Below are 17,584 nucleotides of genomic sequence, written 5' to 3'. Positions count from 1 at the left end.
GGATATAGTTATGTAACAGTTTGGATCTAGAGTGTCACCCCCTTTGAAGAGGGGGATGACCGCGGCAGCTTTCCAAATCGCTAAGACAACAACTGGTAATGGCGATGAAAGTTTGGGCTGAGGCTAAACAGATAAACAGGACAGGGTACCGTGTAAAGGAACAGTCCAGCAGGCATCAGCTGTGCAGCTGAGTGATCATAAGGTCCCAGTGAACAGCCGAGAGCAGTTCGAATTGGTGCTACAACATCTTATTTGAAGTCATGAATGCAGTTTATAGTTGTGTACTACAGTGAAAGCGGACTATAGTTTGTTTACCTATAAATAATTCAAACTAATTCATCCACATTGTCAATCATATTTTATTAATAAAAAGGCATGAAAAATGTAAAGTCAACTTACGAAACATAAATAAGGGGATAGTTCACCCAAATTACAAAATGACACGTTGGTTTCTTACTCTGTCAGCAGCCTATGGACAAGGTATGACAGCAATTCATGCTTTGGTTTAGTTTCCCTGGCACAGTTTCTACACGCTAATGTTTTAAATTATCTTTATAAAAATGCTTTATAGAAATCATGTCCTAATTTTATAAATAAGAAATATAAATGGAATCTGTCAGCAGATAATAAATAGCTTTCTATAATAATATACCTTTTAGCATAATATACCGTCAATGAAGGACATAGATTGCTATCGTTCAACCATATGAACGTCACGTCTTGTCACATACCAGGGCTGGGTTTCCAAAAGCATCGTAGCACTTAGATCATCTTAATTCCATTGAAACTAAATGGACGAAAGATGAGCCCAGATCCGTACAGTCATTTTAAAGAAAGGGAGGTTTGAAACCAATATTATTTGATGTGTACACCTACAGTATCCTGAGGCTGAGAGGCCATGCCAGGTCATTTAACCAGGGCCAGAAGTGATTAAGTCAGATATATGGATATAATTAACTCTCTCTCTCTCTCTCTCTCTCTCTCTCTCTCTCTCTCTCTCTCTCTCTCTCTCTCTCTCTCTCTCTCTCTCTCTCTCTCTCTCTCTCTCTCTCTCTCTCTCTCTCTGTCTCTCTCTCTGTCTCTCTCTCTCTCTCTCTCTCTCAGCAGGCCATGTATGCATGTGTCATTCAAAGTAGTGAAGTTGTCCTAGATGCTGGTCTGGGTTTTGTTTTGTGTTTTTACCTCTAAATGGTTAAGATTAGGATTTGGGGAAGGGCAAGCAGATCCTCGATCAGCGTTTGTCACTCCTGGGTTGCCATGGAGATAGAGAGGAGTTCCTCTGTTCTGATGAGGCTTCTGTTGTACAGATCAATCTTATTCCTCAGTCTGTCCTTGGCAGGGTTGTCCACTATACCAAGGGAAGGGAAGCTGAGGTCACCTGTAACATAGACACCACCATTGGAATGAAACCATGGTTACAGTATGTGACTCTCCACTCAACATTGGCTGCTGTGTAAAGAAGAAACCATCTCTGAAATCTTTATTTTTATACAACCAGGTTCTATAGCTAAAACAGTGTTTTTCCTTGACCCTTTGACCAGACCTGGATAAACTCCAGGTCCTAGTTACAGTCTCTAGGTAGATATAGTCTATAGGTAGTTACAGTCTATAGATAGTTACAGTCTATAGATAGTTACAGTCTATAGGTAGTTACAGTCTATAGGTAGTTACAGTCTATAGATAGTTACAGTCTATAGGTAGTTACAGTCTATAGGTAGTTATAGTCTATAGGTAGTTAGAGTCTATAGGTAGTTACAGTCTATAGATAGTTAGAGTCTATAGATAGTTACAGTCTATAGGGCCTTGGGCTTAAACCTGGTTAGGTTTAAGGTATAACTTCTGGTCCCAAACATAATACTTGCCTTGAGGGAGGTCTGAGGGGCAGGGAGTAAATCCATTGGCTGTACAATCCTCACAGCCCATTCCATCCACCTCAGCTGAACAGCTACACTGGACTGGCCAGCTACTGTATAGATCCACTGTCTCTCCATTGGTCTGGAGGCTCTGGCCTAGCCGCTCCCCACTGCCCAGATAGGTGACCTCTGACTGGCTACACTCACAGGGCCCTCCCTGGGCTGGAGCTGGCTGTGGGTTGGCACTGGGGTAACTGTGCAGCTCATCATCTTCCACAGGCACACTGGGGCTGGGGTTGGAGCTGGGGCCATCTCCCGTCTGGACAGAAGAGGCATGGGGAGCTGGGGCCCAGTCGGTCAGGGTGTGGGGCTGGTCTTCAGGTGGGGACGGCAGGGGAAGCAGCTGGCTCAATACCTGTAACACCTGGAAGAGACAGGTGGGGGGAAAACACCCATTTCGTTATTGTAAAAGATAACGTGCTATCAATGATTTACCTGTAAATAAAGGCTAATCTCTTCACTCATCAAAAATGGACAGAAATAAATATATTATGACTCATAAAGTCAATATTTACTAAGTCCACAAATGTTGAGAGGCTGTAAATGACTTTTGTTCTCATTTGTATAGTCAGCCCCTCACCTAGCTGCAGTATTCAGTCCAGACTGAGATAACTGTCGTTTTAACTATGCTTTCAGGGAAACACATAGTTACTTTGGAGGTGACTACAACTACTTGAAAACAGATCCCCCCCCCCCAAAAAATGACTACTTTTTAAAAACTATTTGAATACAGATTGGATTGGCTGCCTTCAACTAATGGCAGGGCTGTATCTGGAACTGCTTGTTTGAAGTAATATTTGATCTACAAAATACATTTCTATCTGAACATTCTGTAAATGTCCATTCTCCTGAATGTCCATTGCCCCAGGTGTACACGATCAAGTCAAACCAATTAACCAATGATATTTTGCACAGATAAGTTGTGACGCTCAACTACAGACGTAGGATCTTACTTTGATCACACTTTTGTTGCTGAGAATTTTCCTGCACAGCAGAAAATGCTAACTTGTAGTGTATTTGAGTTTTGAAAAAGGCTTCTAAAGTTTGTAATATCGACTTTAACATTTCAGATTTGATTTGCCCTAATGAAAAAAGTATCAAGCCCTACAAAAATGTCCATTAATTATAATCCACATAATAATTCACATTTCCTGTTGCTGCAGGATTATTTTCCTGCTGTAGCAAACTGGCTCAAATTAAGATCCTACATCTGTACTGTATGACTTTTAACATGCCACTGAAAAGTTTGAAAGATGCAATTAATTTGATGATACCTAAAAATACCGCAGAGTAATTCAAATCCATTTGCAAACATTGCTAACAGCAAGTTGGATGCTTAGCAAAAACAACGTTGAAATCTCTTTGTCCATCTGAGCGTAAGTGTTCTTGTTTTAAACACACACACACACTATACCATCTTTAAAGGGATAGTTTACTCACAAACTAACATGTTTTTCACACCTACCTTGGCTGTAGTTGATTCAAGAAGGCAGTTTTGGGATATTTATTTTCCCTTCGACACTTAATAGACATATTTTGTTCCTGTTAGCATTCTCACTAGCACTTAACGTGAAACTGTTCTTGTGCCTGAGTAATAAAACTCTAATTAGTTTTGGAGCAACATTTTATTAGCATGTGGTTACGTAATACTTTGGTAATTGCATTTGAATTGCATGGCAATGAGCTGAGAATCTTTGTAACTACTGTACACAAGAATAGTGACTGTTCCTTATTCCATGTAATAACTCCATTATTGTGCAATTATAAAGACATTTCCAAAGTCCTACGTAACAACAATGTTGCTATTGTAATAATCACAAAGTTACTACGTATGTAAAATAACTGGATGTCAAGTGTTGCTGCATTACCTTATGTCACTCAACAGAAATATTTGTTAGTCATTTTGTTAGTCTACTTTAATGTTGAGGTGATTTCACGTCCCTCATGTATTTAATTCTAGGTTATAGACTATATTAAAATTCATATCTGAGAGCTCTCCAAACTATGTGCTTCTGATCATTTATTTACACCAATTCAAAAACTGTTATAGTTTTTGGTTCTTCATCAAATAGTTGGCAGCCATCAAATAAGTATATATATTTTTTTCAAATAACTTGCATATATTCAAATACCTTCAAATATGATTAGGTTATTTGCGAGGTATTGTTTTTCTGAGACCTGGATTTGAATATCAAAGAAAATATTTGCCTTGTAGCTCAAACTCTACATAAACTATATTCAACTAGCTCAAACTCTACATAAACTATATTCAACTAGCTCAAACTCTACATAAACTATATTCAACTAGCTCAAACTCTACATAAACTATATTCAACGAGCTCAAACTCTACATAAACTATATTCAACTACCTCAAACTCTACATAAACTATATTCAACGAGCTCAAACTCTACATAAACTATATTCAACTAGCTCAAACTCTACATAAACTACATTAATAATAATAATAATAATAATATGCCATTTAGCAGACGCTTTTATCCAAAGCGACTTACAGTCATGCGTGCATACATTTTTTTTGTGTATGGGGTGACTGTTCCTTATATTCAACTAGCTCAAACTAGATTGCATTGAATTGTGTTGAGTTGACTCACATTCCCCATGGTGGGTCTGTGGCGTGGTCGTGTAGAGGTGCAGTCCAGGGCCAGGCGGAACAAGGGAAAGGACACAGAGTGGGGGCAGAGACCAGCCCTTGGGTCCAGATACTGAAGACAGGAGTCCACACTGCCACTGTCCTCCACCTCTCCATGTAGGATGTCTCTCTGGAGGGAGGGAGGGGAGGGAGGGAGGGAGGGAGGGAGGGAGGGAGGGAGGGGGGGGGGGGGGAGGGAGGGAGGGAGGGAGGGAGGGAGGGAGGGAGGGATGGAGGGAGGGAGGGAGGGAGGGAGGGATGGAGGGAGGGAGGGAGGGAGGATGAACCAGAGGGCATGTATCCAGTAATCCAGCATTATGTCATGTGTTTGCTAGCATTTCAATACAACATGTGCAAAATGTCATTGTAGTCTTACCAGCAGGGTGTGTTTAGGATTGTCCTCTCTGACGTTCCGTCCCGTTAATGTTTCCATTATAACCTAAGAACAAACGGCTTCTTATTAACAGGTTCTGGTCATAGACATCCAAGCAATTCACAAACAGCTATGTTCTGGCATTCAGATCAGTTTATCAGGTCCAGTATTTGTCCCAAGTACCTGACAAAGACCATGTCGTTTGAAAGATGATTGTTTGTCAAAAGATGTTTCAGAGCATTTTTGCCAAGTACTCCCTAACTCACCATTCCCAAGCTGAACACATCCAGACTGACGGACAGCTTTCCGTCTCGGATGTATTCCTCTGGCAGGTATCCCAGGGTTCCACAGGTCGTATCCAAGGTAATGGTGCAGCTCTGACTGACAGAGTGGGGTCTGAGACGGGCCGTCCCAAAATCAGACAGCTTGGGCTGCAGCCGCTCGTCCAGAAGTATGTTAGAACTACACAGAAAGAAGACACTTTGAAACAGGTGGGTCTTTGGAACTCAGGGGTGACTGGGATCTTTGAAACTCAGGGGTGACTGGGGTCTTTGGAACTCAGGGGTGACTGGGGTCTTTGGAACTCAGGGGTGACTGGGGTCTTTGGAACTCAGGGGTGACTGGGATCTTTGGAACTCAGGGGTGACTGGGATCTTTGGAACTCAGGGGTGACTGGGATCTTTGGAACTAAGGGGTGACTGGGATCTTTGGAACTCAGGGGTGACTGGGATCTTTGGAACTCAGGGGTGACTGGGATCTTTGGAAGTCAGGTGTGACTGGGGTCTTTGGAACTCAGGGGTGACTGGGATCTTTGGAACTCAGGTGTAACTGGAATCTTTGGAACTCAGGTGTAACTGGAATCTTTGGAACTCAGGGGTGACTGGGATCTTTGAAACTCAGGGGTGACTGGGATCTTTGGAACTCAGGGGTGACTGGGATCTTTGGAACTCAGGGGTGACTGGGATCTTTGGAACTCAGGTGTAACTGGAATCTTTGGAACTTAGGTGTAACTGGAATCTTTGGAACTCAGGGGTGACTGGGATCTTTGGAACTCAGCTGTGACTGGGATCTTTGAAACTCGGGGGTGACTGGGATCTTTGGAAGTCAGGTGTGACTGGGGTCTTTGGAACTCAGGGGTGACTGGGATCTTTGGAACTCAGGTGTAACTGGAATCTTTGGAACTCAGGTGTAACTGGAATCTTTGGAACTCAGGGGTGACTGGGATCTTTGAAACTCAGGGGTGACTGGGGCTTTGGAACTCAGGGGTGACTGGGATCTTTGGAACTCAGGGGTGACTGGGATCTTTGGAACTCAGGTGTGACTGGGATCTTTGGAACTCAGGGGTGACTGGGATCTTTGGAACTCAGGTGTGACTGGGATCTTTGGGACTCTGGTGTGACTGGGATCTTTGGAAATGTGCTATGCTAGGCTATGCTATGCTAGGTTATACTGTGATATGCTGTGTTATGCTATGCTAAACGAAATGCTTAAAAAAGGCTGTCTCTTTCCTGGTCCCATCATTCACCAAGACCCTAAAAGGGGGTGAGGTGAGTGATTAGCCTAGGGGTTTGAGCTGGTACCTTGTGATGTTACCACAGACCACAGTACAGGGCTGGGCCGTATGTAGGTGATGTACTGCCTTAGCCGTCCCCTTGATGATGTCCAGACGCTCCTGCCATGAGAGAGTGGGCACTAGGTTCTACAGAGAGATGCAGGAGGGAGACATGTTAGCATTTAAACGCCAATACACCTACTACCACACAGTCTGTCCACCACAGAGACAGATAAACTGATCTTTTTGGCATTGAAATAGAATAGTATAGTAGTTTAGTAGAATAAAATGGAAGTTTATGGTCCATCAGAGGATGGAAATCTGCCTTTACAGTAACACAACATACAACTAGAATAGGTAACACCACCTACAACTAGAATAGGTAACACAACCTACAACTAGAATAGGTAACACAACCTACAACTAGAATAGGTAACACAACATACAACTAGAATAGGTAACACAAAATACAACTAGAATAGGTAACACAACATACAACTAGAATAGGTAACACAACCTACAACTAGAATAGGTAACACAACATACAACTAGAATAGGTAACAAAACATACAACTAGAATAGGTAACACGACCTACAACTAGAATAGGTAACACAACCTACAACTAGAATAGGTAACACAACCTACAACTAGAATAGGTAACACAACATACAACTAGAATAGGTAACACAACCTACAACTAGAATAGGTAACACAACATACAACTAGAATAGGTAACACAACATACAACTAGAATAGGTAACAAAACATACAACTAGAATAGGTAACAAAACATACAACTAGAATAGGTAACACAACATACAACTAGAATAGGTAACACAACATACAACTAGAATAGGTAACACAACCTACAACTAGAATAGGTAACACAACATACAACTAGAATAGGTAACAAAACATACAACTAGAATAGGTAACAAAACATACAACTAGAATAGGTAACACAACCTACAACTAGAATAGGTAACACAACCTACAACTAGAATAGGTAACACAACATACAACTAGAATAGGTAACACAACCTACAACTAGAATAGGTAACACAACCTACAACTAGAATAGGTAACACCACCTACAACTAGAATAGGTAACACAACCTACAACTAGAATAGGTAACACAACATACAACTAGAATAGGTAACACAACATACAACTAGAATTAGGTAACACAACATACAACTAGAATAGGTAACACAACATACAACTAGAATAGGTAACAAAACATACAACTAGAATAGGTAACACAACATACAACTAGAATAGGTAACAAAACATACAACTAGAATAGGTAACAAAACATACAACTAGAATAGGTAACACAACCTACAACTAGAATAGGTACATTTTCTGTAGAAAATGTGTGTGCTTGTGCGTAGTGGTGTCTGAACTGAAGTAGTATATCTCACCTGGTCATGCAGTCTGTGGAACAGTGATCCGTTGGGAAGGTAGGGGGTACAGAATAGAATATCTCACCTGGTCATGCAGTCTGTGGAACAGTGATCCGTTGGGAAGGTAAGGGGTACAGAATAGAATATCTCACCTGGTCATGCAGTCTGTGGAACAGTGATCCGTTGGGAAGGTAAGGGGTACAGAATAGAATATCTCACCTGGTCATGCAGTCTGTGGAACAGTGATCCGTTGGGAAGGTAAGGGGTACAGAATAGAATATCTCACCTGGTCATGCAGTCTGTGGAACAGTGATCCGTTGGGAAGGTAGGGGGTACAGAATAGAATATCTCACCTGGTCATGCAGTCTGTGGAACAGTGATCCGTTGGGAAGGTAAGGGTACAGAATAGAATATCTGACCTGGTCATGCAGTCTGTGGAACAGTGATCCGTTGGGAAGGTAAGGGGTACAGAATAGAATATCTCACCTGGTCATGCAGTCTGTGGAACAGTGATCCGTTGGGAAGGTAAGGGGTACAGAATAGAATATCTCACCTGGTCATGCAGTCTGTGGAACAGTGATCCGTTGGGAAGGTAGGGGGTACAGAATAGAATATCTCACCTGGTCATGCAGTCTGTGGAACAGTGATCCGTTGGGAAGGTAAGGGGTACAGAATAGAATATCTCACCTGGTCATGCAGTCTGTGGAACAGTGATCCGTTGGGAAGGTAAGGGGTACATAATAGAATATCTCACCTGGTCATGCAGTCTGTGGAACAGTGATCCGTTGGGAAGGTAAGGGGTACAGAATAGAATATCTCACCTGGTCATGCAGTCTGTGGAACAGTGATCCGTTGGGAAGGTAAGGGGTACAGAATAGAATATCTCACCTGGTCATGCAGTCTGTGGAACAGTGATCCGTTGGGAAGGTAGGGGGTACAGAATAGAATATCTCACCTGGTCATGCAGTCTGTGGAACAGTGATCCGTTGGGAAGGTAAGGGGTACAGAATAGAATATCTCACCTGGTCATGCAGTCTGTGGAATAGTGATCCGTTGGGAAGGTAAGGGGTACAGAATATAATATCTCACCTGGTCATGCAGTCTGTGGAACAGTGATCCGTTGGGAAGGTAAGGGTACAGAATAGAATATCTCACCTGGTCATGCAGTCTGTGGAACAGTGATCCGTTGGGAAGGTAAGGGTACAGAATAGAATATCTCACCTGGTCATGCAGTCTGTGGAACAGTGATCCGTTGGGAAGGTAAGGGGTACAGAATAGAATATCTCACCTGGTCATGCAGTCTGTGGAACAGTGATCCGTTGGGAAGGTAAGGGTACAGAATAGAATATCTCACCTGGTCATGCAGTCTGTGGAACAGTGATCCGTTGGGAAGGTAAGGGGTACAGAATAGAATATCTCACCTGGTCATGCAGTCTGTGGAACAGTGATCCGTTGGGAAGGTAAGGGGTACAGAATAGAATATCTCACCTGGTCATGCAGTCTGTGGAACAGTGATCCGTTGGGAAGGTAAGGAGTACAGAATAGAATATCTCACCTGGTCATGCAGTCTGTGGAACAGTGATCCGTTGGGAAGGTAAGGGGTACAGAATAGAATATCTCACCTGGTCATGCAGTCTGTGGAACAGTGATCCGTTGGGAAGGTAAGGGTACAGAATAGAATATCTCACCTGGTCATGCAGTCTGTGGAACAGTGATCCGTTGGGAAGGTAAGGGTATACCAGCCAGTAACGATCCCCATCAGAGTAACAACCCAACAGCTCCAATATGTTAGGATGCTGATAGCTGAAACATAAACAGGCAGATTTGATGATTAGTAACAGACAGATATTTGCCTTTATTTAACCAGGTTAGTCATTGAGGGCAGATTTTATTGTTTACCATTACGAGAAGATGTGTGCATGGAAGAAGAGTGATATGTCCTAATGGATTTCAGTGGTAAATATATACGCAGAAACCATCTAAAATGGAGGCTGAGTGGAGTAGTTAAACGTACAGATGATGAACTTCCATCTCTCTCCTGAATAGATCCCACAACTTCCTCCACGAGGCTTTCTGCACCTGTACAGACCAACGAAGACCAACAAACATTTGAACTGTGTTGTGTGTCCTCAGTCCTTCTGAAGCACATAACCAAATAAATGTCTCTCTAGTTCGATAATGACCTCTAGTATATTTCATCTCCATCAAGCCAGGGACATTTTCAACAGATTTCATTTATAAATAGAGTATAAAATGGAGGAGGGAAGTTAGTACCTGCTTAAAGAGCTTGACAGCCAAGGTTTCATTTCCCTTTACCGCTCTGTAGACAGCAGAGAAGCTGCCCTCGGAGATCTTCATGTCCTGGTGAAAATGTCTAGTTCCCTCTATGACGTCCGAGTAGGTGATCACAAGCCTGTGGTTTCTACCTAGGAACAAGGTCAAACCACTAAGCCTGTGGTTTCTACCTAGCAACAAGGTCAAAACACTAAGCCTGTGGTTTCTACCTAGCAACAAGGTAAAAACACTAAGCCTGTGGTTTCTACCTAGCAACAAGGTCAAAACACTTAGAACATAAGCAGAGTACCCAGGAAAAACCTCAGCATTCTCACTAGTACATTTACACATGTTCAATGAGCCGTATGGGCGCGTCCCAAACGACACCATACACCCTACATAGTGCACTACTTTTGACCATGGGCACTATTTAGGGAATAGGGTACCATTTGGGACGCATCCTATGAAATCTGTCGTCAATGAAACCACTTAATAAAAAGTGAAGTGAAATAGGGAATTAGATACCTCCCAGAAGCTTGCTCTCACTGAAACCATACAGTAGGATGTTCCAGATAATGCCCTCAGTATTATTTATGAGTCTAGTAGGATGTTCCAGATAATGCCCTCAGTATTATTTATGAGTCTAGTAGGATGTTCCAGATAATACCCTCAGTATTATTTATGAGTCTAGTAGGATGTTTCAGATAATGCCCTCAGTACTATTTATGAGTCTAGTAGGATGTTCCAGATAATGCCCTCAGTATTATTTATGAGTCTAGTAGGATGTTTCAGATAATGCCCTCAGTATTATTTATGAGTCTAGTAGGATGTTTCAGATAATGCCCTCAGTATTATTTATGAGTCTAGTAGGATGTTCCAGATAATACCCTCAGTATTATTTATGAGTCTAGTAGGATGTTTCAGATAATGCCCTCAGTACTATTTATGAGTCTAGTAGGATGTTCCAGATAATGCCCTCAGTATTATTTATGAGTCTAGTAGGATGTTTCAGATAATGCCCTCAGTATTATTTATGAGTCTAGTAGGATGTTTCAGATAATGCCCTCAGTATTATTTATGAGTCTAGTAGGATGTTCCAGATAATACCCTCAGTATTATTTATGAGTCTAGTAGGATGTTCCAGATAATGCCCTCAGTATTATTTATGAGTCTAGTAGGATGTTCCAGATAATACCCTCAGTATTATTTATGAGTCTGTCGTATCAAGGGACCATCTCAACACATGCTGAGGTGGGATGTATTGACGACCCCTTAGGGACCATCTCAACACATGCTGAGGTGGGATGTTTTGACGACCCCAAGGGACCATCTCAACACATGCTGAGGTGGGATGTTTTGACGACCCCAAGGGACCATCTCAACACATGCTGAGGTGGGATGTTTTGACGACCCCAAGGGACCATCTCAACACATGCTGAGGTGGGATGTTTTGACGACCCCTTAGGGACCATCTCAACACATGCTGAGGTGGGATGTTTTGACGACCCCAAGGGACCATCTCAACACATGCTGAGGTGGGATGTTTTGACGACCCCAAGGGACCATCTCAACACATGCTGAGGTGGGATGTTTTGACGACCCCAAGGGACCATCTCAACACATGCTGAGGTGGGATGTTTTGACGACCCCAAGGGACCATCTCAACACATGCTGAGGTGGGATGTTTTGATGACCCCAAGGGACCATCTCAACACATGCTGAGGTGGGATGTTTTGACGACCCCAAGGGACCATCTCAACACATGCTGAGGTGGGATGTTTTGATGACCCCAAGGGACCATCTCAACACATGCTGAGGTGGGATGTTTTGACGACCCCAAGGGACCATCTCAACACATGCTGAGGTGGGATGTTTTGATGACCCAATATAAGAACAAGTGATAGTAGTACTGACACAGCATGATGAACACAACTCATACTGAAACAGAGAAATGGCTCAGCAATCTAATGTCTCATTATGAATATTAAAAGGTGGACAGAAAATCACTGGACAAAAAAAATACAAATACAAATACAAATAATAACAATAATAATAATAATGATAATAATTTGTCACATATACCAGATAGGTGCAGTGTAATGTGTTGTTTTACAGGGTCAGTCATAGTAGTACAGCACCCCTAGAGCAAATTAGGGTTAAGTGCCTTGCTCAAGGGCACACCGTCAGTTTTTCACCTTGTCGGCTCAGCAACCTTTCAGTTAAGTACCTTCACTCGACACATGATTATCAGACTGGTTCCAACCAGGTTGGGTTGACTCACTGTCAGGTGGGGGTGACTGAGAAAACAGGACATGATGACAAAAATACAGTTATTACAGTGTAATACAGGATCAATTACAGGGTCACACATGCACTAGCCTATATAGACAATATGGTGCCACTGGAGACACATGCACTAGCCTATATAGACAATATGGTGCCACTGGAGACACATGCACTAGCCTATATAGACAATATGGTGCCACTGGAGACACATGCACTAGCCTATATAGACAATATGGTGTCACTGGAGACACATGCACTAGCCTATATAGACAATATGGTGTCACTGGAGACACATGCACTAGCCTATATAGACAATATGGTGTCACTGGAGACACATGCACTAGCCTATATAGACAATATGGTGTCACTGGTGACACATGCACTAGCCTATATAGACAATATGGTGTCACTGGAGACACATGCACTAGCCTATATAGACAATATGGTGCCACTGGAGACACATGCACTAGCCTATATAGACAATATGGTGTCACTGGAGACACATGCACTAGCCTATATAGACAATATGGTGTCACTGGAGACACATGCACTAGCCTATATAGACAATATGGTGCCACTGGAGACACATGCACTAGCCTATATAGACAATATGGTGTCACTGGAGACACATGCACTAGCCTATATAGACAATATGGTGTCACTGGAGACACATGCACTAGCCTATATAGACAATATGGTGTCACTGGAGACACATGCACTAGCCTATATAGACAATATGGTGCCACTGGAGACACATGCACTAGCCTATATAGACAATATGGTGTCACTGGAGACACATGCACTAGCCTATATAGACAATATGGTGCCACTGGAGACACATGCACTAGCCTATATAGACAATATGGTGCCACTGGAGACACATGCACTAGCCTATATAGACAATATGGTGTCACTGGAGACACATGCACTAGCCTATATAGACAATATGGTGTCACTGGAGACACATGCACTAGCCTATATAGACAATATGGTGTCACTGGAGACACATGCACTAGCCTATATAGACAATATGGTGTCACTGGAGACACATGCACTAGCCTATATAGACAATATGGTGCCACTGGAGACACATGCACTAGCCTATATAGACAATATGGTGCCAGGGTCACACATGCACTAGCCTATATAGACAATATGGTGTCACTGTAGACACATGCACTAGCCTATATAGACAATATGGTGTCACTGGAGACACATGCACTAGCCTATATAGACAATATGGTGTCACTGGAGACACATGCACTAGCCTATATAGACAATATGGTGTCACTGGAGACACATGCACTAGCCTATATAGACAATATGGTGTCACTGGAGACACATGCACTAGCCTATATAGACAATATGGTGTCACTGGAGACACATGCACTAGCCTATATAGACAATATGGTGCCACTGGAGACACATGCACTAGCCTATATAGACAATATGGTGTCACTGGAGACACATGCACTAGCCTATATAGACAATATGGTGTCACTGGAGACACATGCACTAGCCTATATAGACAATATGGTGCCACTGGAGACAACCTCTCATACATTCATTAAGGCGAAAGTTACTAGTGTCTATAAAAGGGAGATTATTAATTGCAAGTTCAACACAAACTACATTGATCATAACATGATAGGTTGATCATGACATGACTAGTAGCCTAGCACGGGTGACTCAGGAGGGGAGGGGTTTGATTTAAGCAATAAGGCCCGAGGGGGTGTGGTATATGGCCATTATACCACGGCTAAGGGCTGTTCTTAAGTTCGACGCAACGCAGAGTGCCTGGACACAGCCCTTAGCCGTGGTACAGTATATTGGCCATATACCACAAACCCCAGAGGTGCCCTATTGCTATTATAAACTGGTTACTAATGTAATTAGAACAGTCAAAATAAATGTTTTGTCATACCCATGGTATACGGTCTGATATACCATGGCTTGCAGCCAATCAGCATTCAGGGCTCGACCCACCCAGTTTATAATAATAGATATATCATGACCAGTTACAGTAGCTTACCACGGGTGACTCAGGAGGGGACGGGTTATCCCTGCTGCTCTCTGATGGTCCACTGTTGGGGAAGGAATACTTTGTTTCTGAAAGGACAACATTTCACAGTTTTATTCATCTTTAATAACACGGGCCTACATGTTCAACCGTTAGTGTAGCAGGCACTGAATTTGTTCAGTCTCACATTTGCTCAATGTGTTGTTGACACAGCTGAGCGCTTGCACACCGACAGAGGAAGTTTATGCAACAATGACATTACAGAACTGAAACCAACGGTTTAGGCCAGTGAAAAACAGGCTACAGTTAAACAGGCTACAGCCATTTGAAACTGACACAAACCGCACCATCATATAGGTCTAATAACACACAACTATTGAATAGTCCCTTACCTTGAGGCATAAAGAGCTGTAGCGCTCTGTAGTGGCCCATATCCTCCAATACCTTCAGAAGGTCCCCAACAGTTTTGTTCTGTTGCGCCCACGACCAGATGAGTTCGCGCGTGGGGCTCTTGCCCATTGCCTCCAGCCTCTCGGTGCGTCGCACCTCCGTCCAACTTGGCACAATACGCGCAGCTGAAGGGGGGATAGGTAAAGTAGAGAAATGGAAGCAAGTTCTTATTGGGCGTGGGCGGATTGGCCGCCTGGCAATTCTGGCAAATAATGCCAGAAGGACCATCTTTAATTGGGGTGGGCTGGTCGGAATTGACCCAAAAATATATGTAAACAATGTATTTTTAAAATGGCACGGCCGGCAGCCCATGGGCCTGTTTTTTTTTATGACTTTTGCGCAATTCCTCTGTTGTCATAATAATCTATATTGAGCATTTCGCTGACCTGCTGCCTATTGAAATCACTGGCCACTTTAAGAAATGGAACACTAGTCACTTTAATAATGTTTACATATCTTGCACTACTCAGCTCATATGTATATACTGTATTCTATTCTATAATATTCTACTGTATCTTAGTCCATGCCGCTCTGTCATTGCTTGTCCATATATGTATATATTCTTAAATCCCATTCCTTACTAGTTTTGTGTGTATTGGGTATATGTTGTGAAATTGTTAGATATTACTGCACTGTCGGAGCTAGAAGCACAAGCATTTCGCTACACCCGCAATAACATCTGCTAAACAGGTGTATGTGACAAATATAATTTGATTTGATTTGATTTAAGTGGCAAATGCCCCCGAAAAGGGGTTGGGGAGCGGTGACGTGACGTCAAGTGAGCTGGTGTAGCTAAAATGCCAGCGCTGAATTTTTCTCCCAGTTATAGTGTTATTGTGACATGATACCATATGTGCTACAGTGCTATACACTAACAGCGTTACATAATGTGGACAAAACGAAAGTGAATGTGAATTTATCACAGAAGAGATCGTTCCAGGTAATCTACACAACCTATACCTCAGTGAACACAACACTTCCGCTTTGGTAAACCAATAGAGATAAAGTTTAAAGCGCGCACAAGAAGTAACACTTTTTAGTTCACATTACTCACCAAGCCCGCGCCATCCGAGGCTGTCATCACCGCTGTCGATTACCTTGCAAAACGTCTCAATCAAAACCGGGGGGACATCATACAGGTACATAGACGGGTCCATTTTATGTGTGACTGAGCTAGAACGTTGTTATGGTAAAGTATATAACCTGTGTGACGTCAGCCACAATAAGGATTAGCCACAATAGTGGAACGTTTGTGGTTTGCCTTCAAAATAAAGGTCCCTCATTGAACGTGACGCAAATGGATACACAAAGTGGAATCATGCCATATTTGGACTAGATCATGCTAAACAAGATTTTAATGTTGTTATATAAATACAACAAAAGAAATAGCACTGTGGATGTATTAGACTTCAGAATGGCATTGGGGGCATACTTATATTTTTCACTGTCCAGCCTTAGATATGGATTGTGAATCAATGAAACGGGGTATCAGTCTACTCCGGGACACCCAAAAGAACACAACTGTGAAGCGATTTACACAGTGGTCTAGTGGTGGTGCCTGGAGAAGTGGGTATACTCACACACACAAAAATCAGAACGGCCCGCCAGGCGAAGGAAAGACGCCCATATTGGTCTTTCACAGTCAGGCCAACCCAAGCTGTGCTGTGCAGTAGGCTAATATTGTAGACCTATTATTGAAACAGATAAACTGAGTCAACATTTTTTTTCAAGGTTTTTGTCCTCAAAGTCACACTTTTTGAAAACAAAAAACAACACAATTGTATGTTCTAAGTCCATAACAATGCTTAAACTACACCAGGAGACCACTTTTTGAGGTCTGGGAAAGATCTAATACATTTCGATTTTTGAGAGTAGTTACCCTTTAATTCAAGTGTGCAGGCACCTAGCACTATTTTTTGATTAGCAGTGTTTCTGTATCACATGAGATGGAGTTTGCAAAAGAAATGGCCGCTGGATTGACGCAAATAATCACGATATCATTCTGACAGATTACTTTGTAGCTAGTTAACATTTAATAGAGAAGGTTTTCGGGAAAGCCTATCCAGCTAGAAGACATTTAGGCCTATCATTTTGCATAGGCCCTGTGTAGCTCAGTTGGTAGAGCATGGCGTTTGCAACGCCAGGGTTGTGGGTTCGTTTCCCACGGGGGGCCAGTATGAAAAATGTTTGCACTCACTAACTGTAAGTCGCTCTGGATAAGAGCATCTGCTAAATGTAAAAATTGTTCCTTAATTGTTTGAAACCTGGACTTTTTACTTCATATTATGAGGAATGCAGAGGAATCAATGGAATGGAGTCAAACATGTGATTTCCGTATGTTTGATGTGTTTGATACCGTTCCATTAATTCCATTCCATCCAATGAGCTTGTCTTCCTATACCTCCTCCCACCAGCCTCCTCTGGAGGCATGTCTTACCTTGCTTCAAAAGTAGCCTATGGCAAAATCCAACCATAGAAACGTGGAGGCAATTATTTTTATAGAGACTTCCTCATATGCGTTCTCCTGTTCTATTGGTTTTCTCTCAACTTTCTTTCATTGTCTAGCAGCCAAAGGCATTATCCTAATCATATAGAGCCCCACAGTGTAGGTGTCATAATACCCATAAAACCTAGTGGTCAAACAGGGAAATGGTTC

At 42.5% G+C, this 17,584-nt stretch overlaps 1 protein-coding gene across 2 annotated transcripts; it reads right to left on the bottom strand.

The window, feature by feature from the left end:
* Positions 1-343: 343 nt before the first annotated feature.
* LOC311119397 (interleukin-1 receptor-associated kinase 3-like) lies at positions 344-16,128 on the bottom strand. Of its 2 annotated transcripts, none has more exons than XM_084194100.1 (13): positions 15,983-16,128; positions 14,871-15,053; positions 14,491-14,567; positions 12,400-12,469; positions 10,173-10,324; positions 9,913-9,977; positions 9,587-9,701; positions 6,519-6,637; positions 5,205-5,400; positions 4,942-5,004; positions 4,528-4,695; positions 1,863-2,277; positions 344-1,378 (listed from the first exon to the last, which is right to left on the bottom strand). In XM_084194100.1, exons 1-13 carry the CDS (start codon positions 16,083-16,085, stop codon positions 1,242-1,244), a joined length of 1,863 nt encoding a protein of 620 aa, XP_084050226.1. In that variant the 5' UTR covers positions 16,086-16,128; the 3' UTR covers positions 344-1,241. The 2 variants fall into 2 exon arrangements, with proteins under 2 accessions (XP_084050226.1, XP_084050225.1); XM_084194099.1 differs by having other exon boundaries at positions 10,173-10,441; positions 15,983-16,099.
* Positions 16,129-17,584: the final 1,456 nt, after the last annotated feature.

The sequence above is a fragment of the Coregonus lavaretus genome (assembly GCF_964263955.1).
Source record: "Coregonus lavaretus genome assembly, contig: HAP1_SCAFFOLD_1314, whole genome shotgun sequence".
NCBI lineage: Eukaryota > Metazoa > Chordata > Actinopteri > Salmoniformes > Salmonidae > Coregonus > Coregonus lavaretus.
This window is presented reverse-complemented; position numbering and strand designations above follow the sequence as displayed.

Bases quoted from the DNA above. Each gene is read 5' to 3' on its own strand.
- LOC311119397 (XM_084194099.1), bottom strand. From the start codon at position 16,085: ATGGACCCGTCTATGTACCTGTATGATGTCCCCCCGGTTTTGATTGAG. The intron at 14,568-14,870 runs GTAAGGGACTAT...TTGTCCTTTCAG, and splicing joins ACAGCTCTTTATGCCTCAAG to AAACAAAGTATTCCTTCCCC. The intron at 9,702-9,912 runs GTACGTTTAACT...TTTATGTTTCAG, and splicing joins GAGATGGAAGTTCATCATCT to CTATCAGCATCCTAACATAT.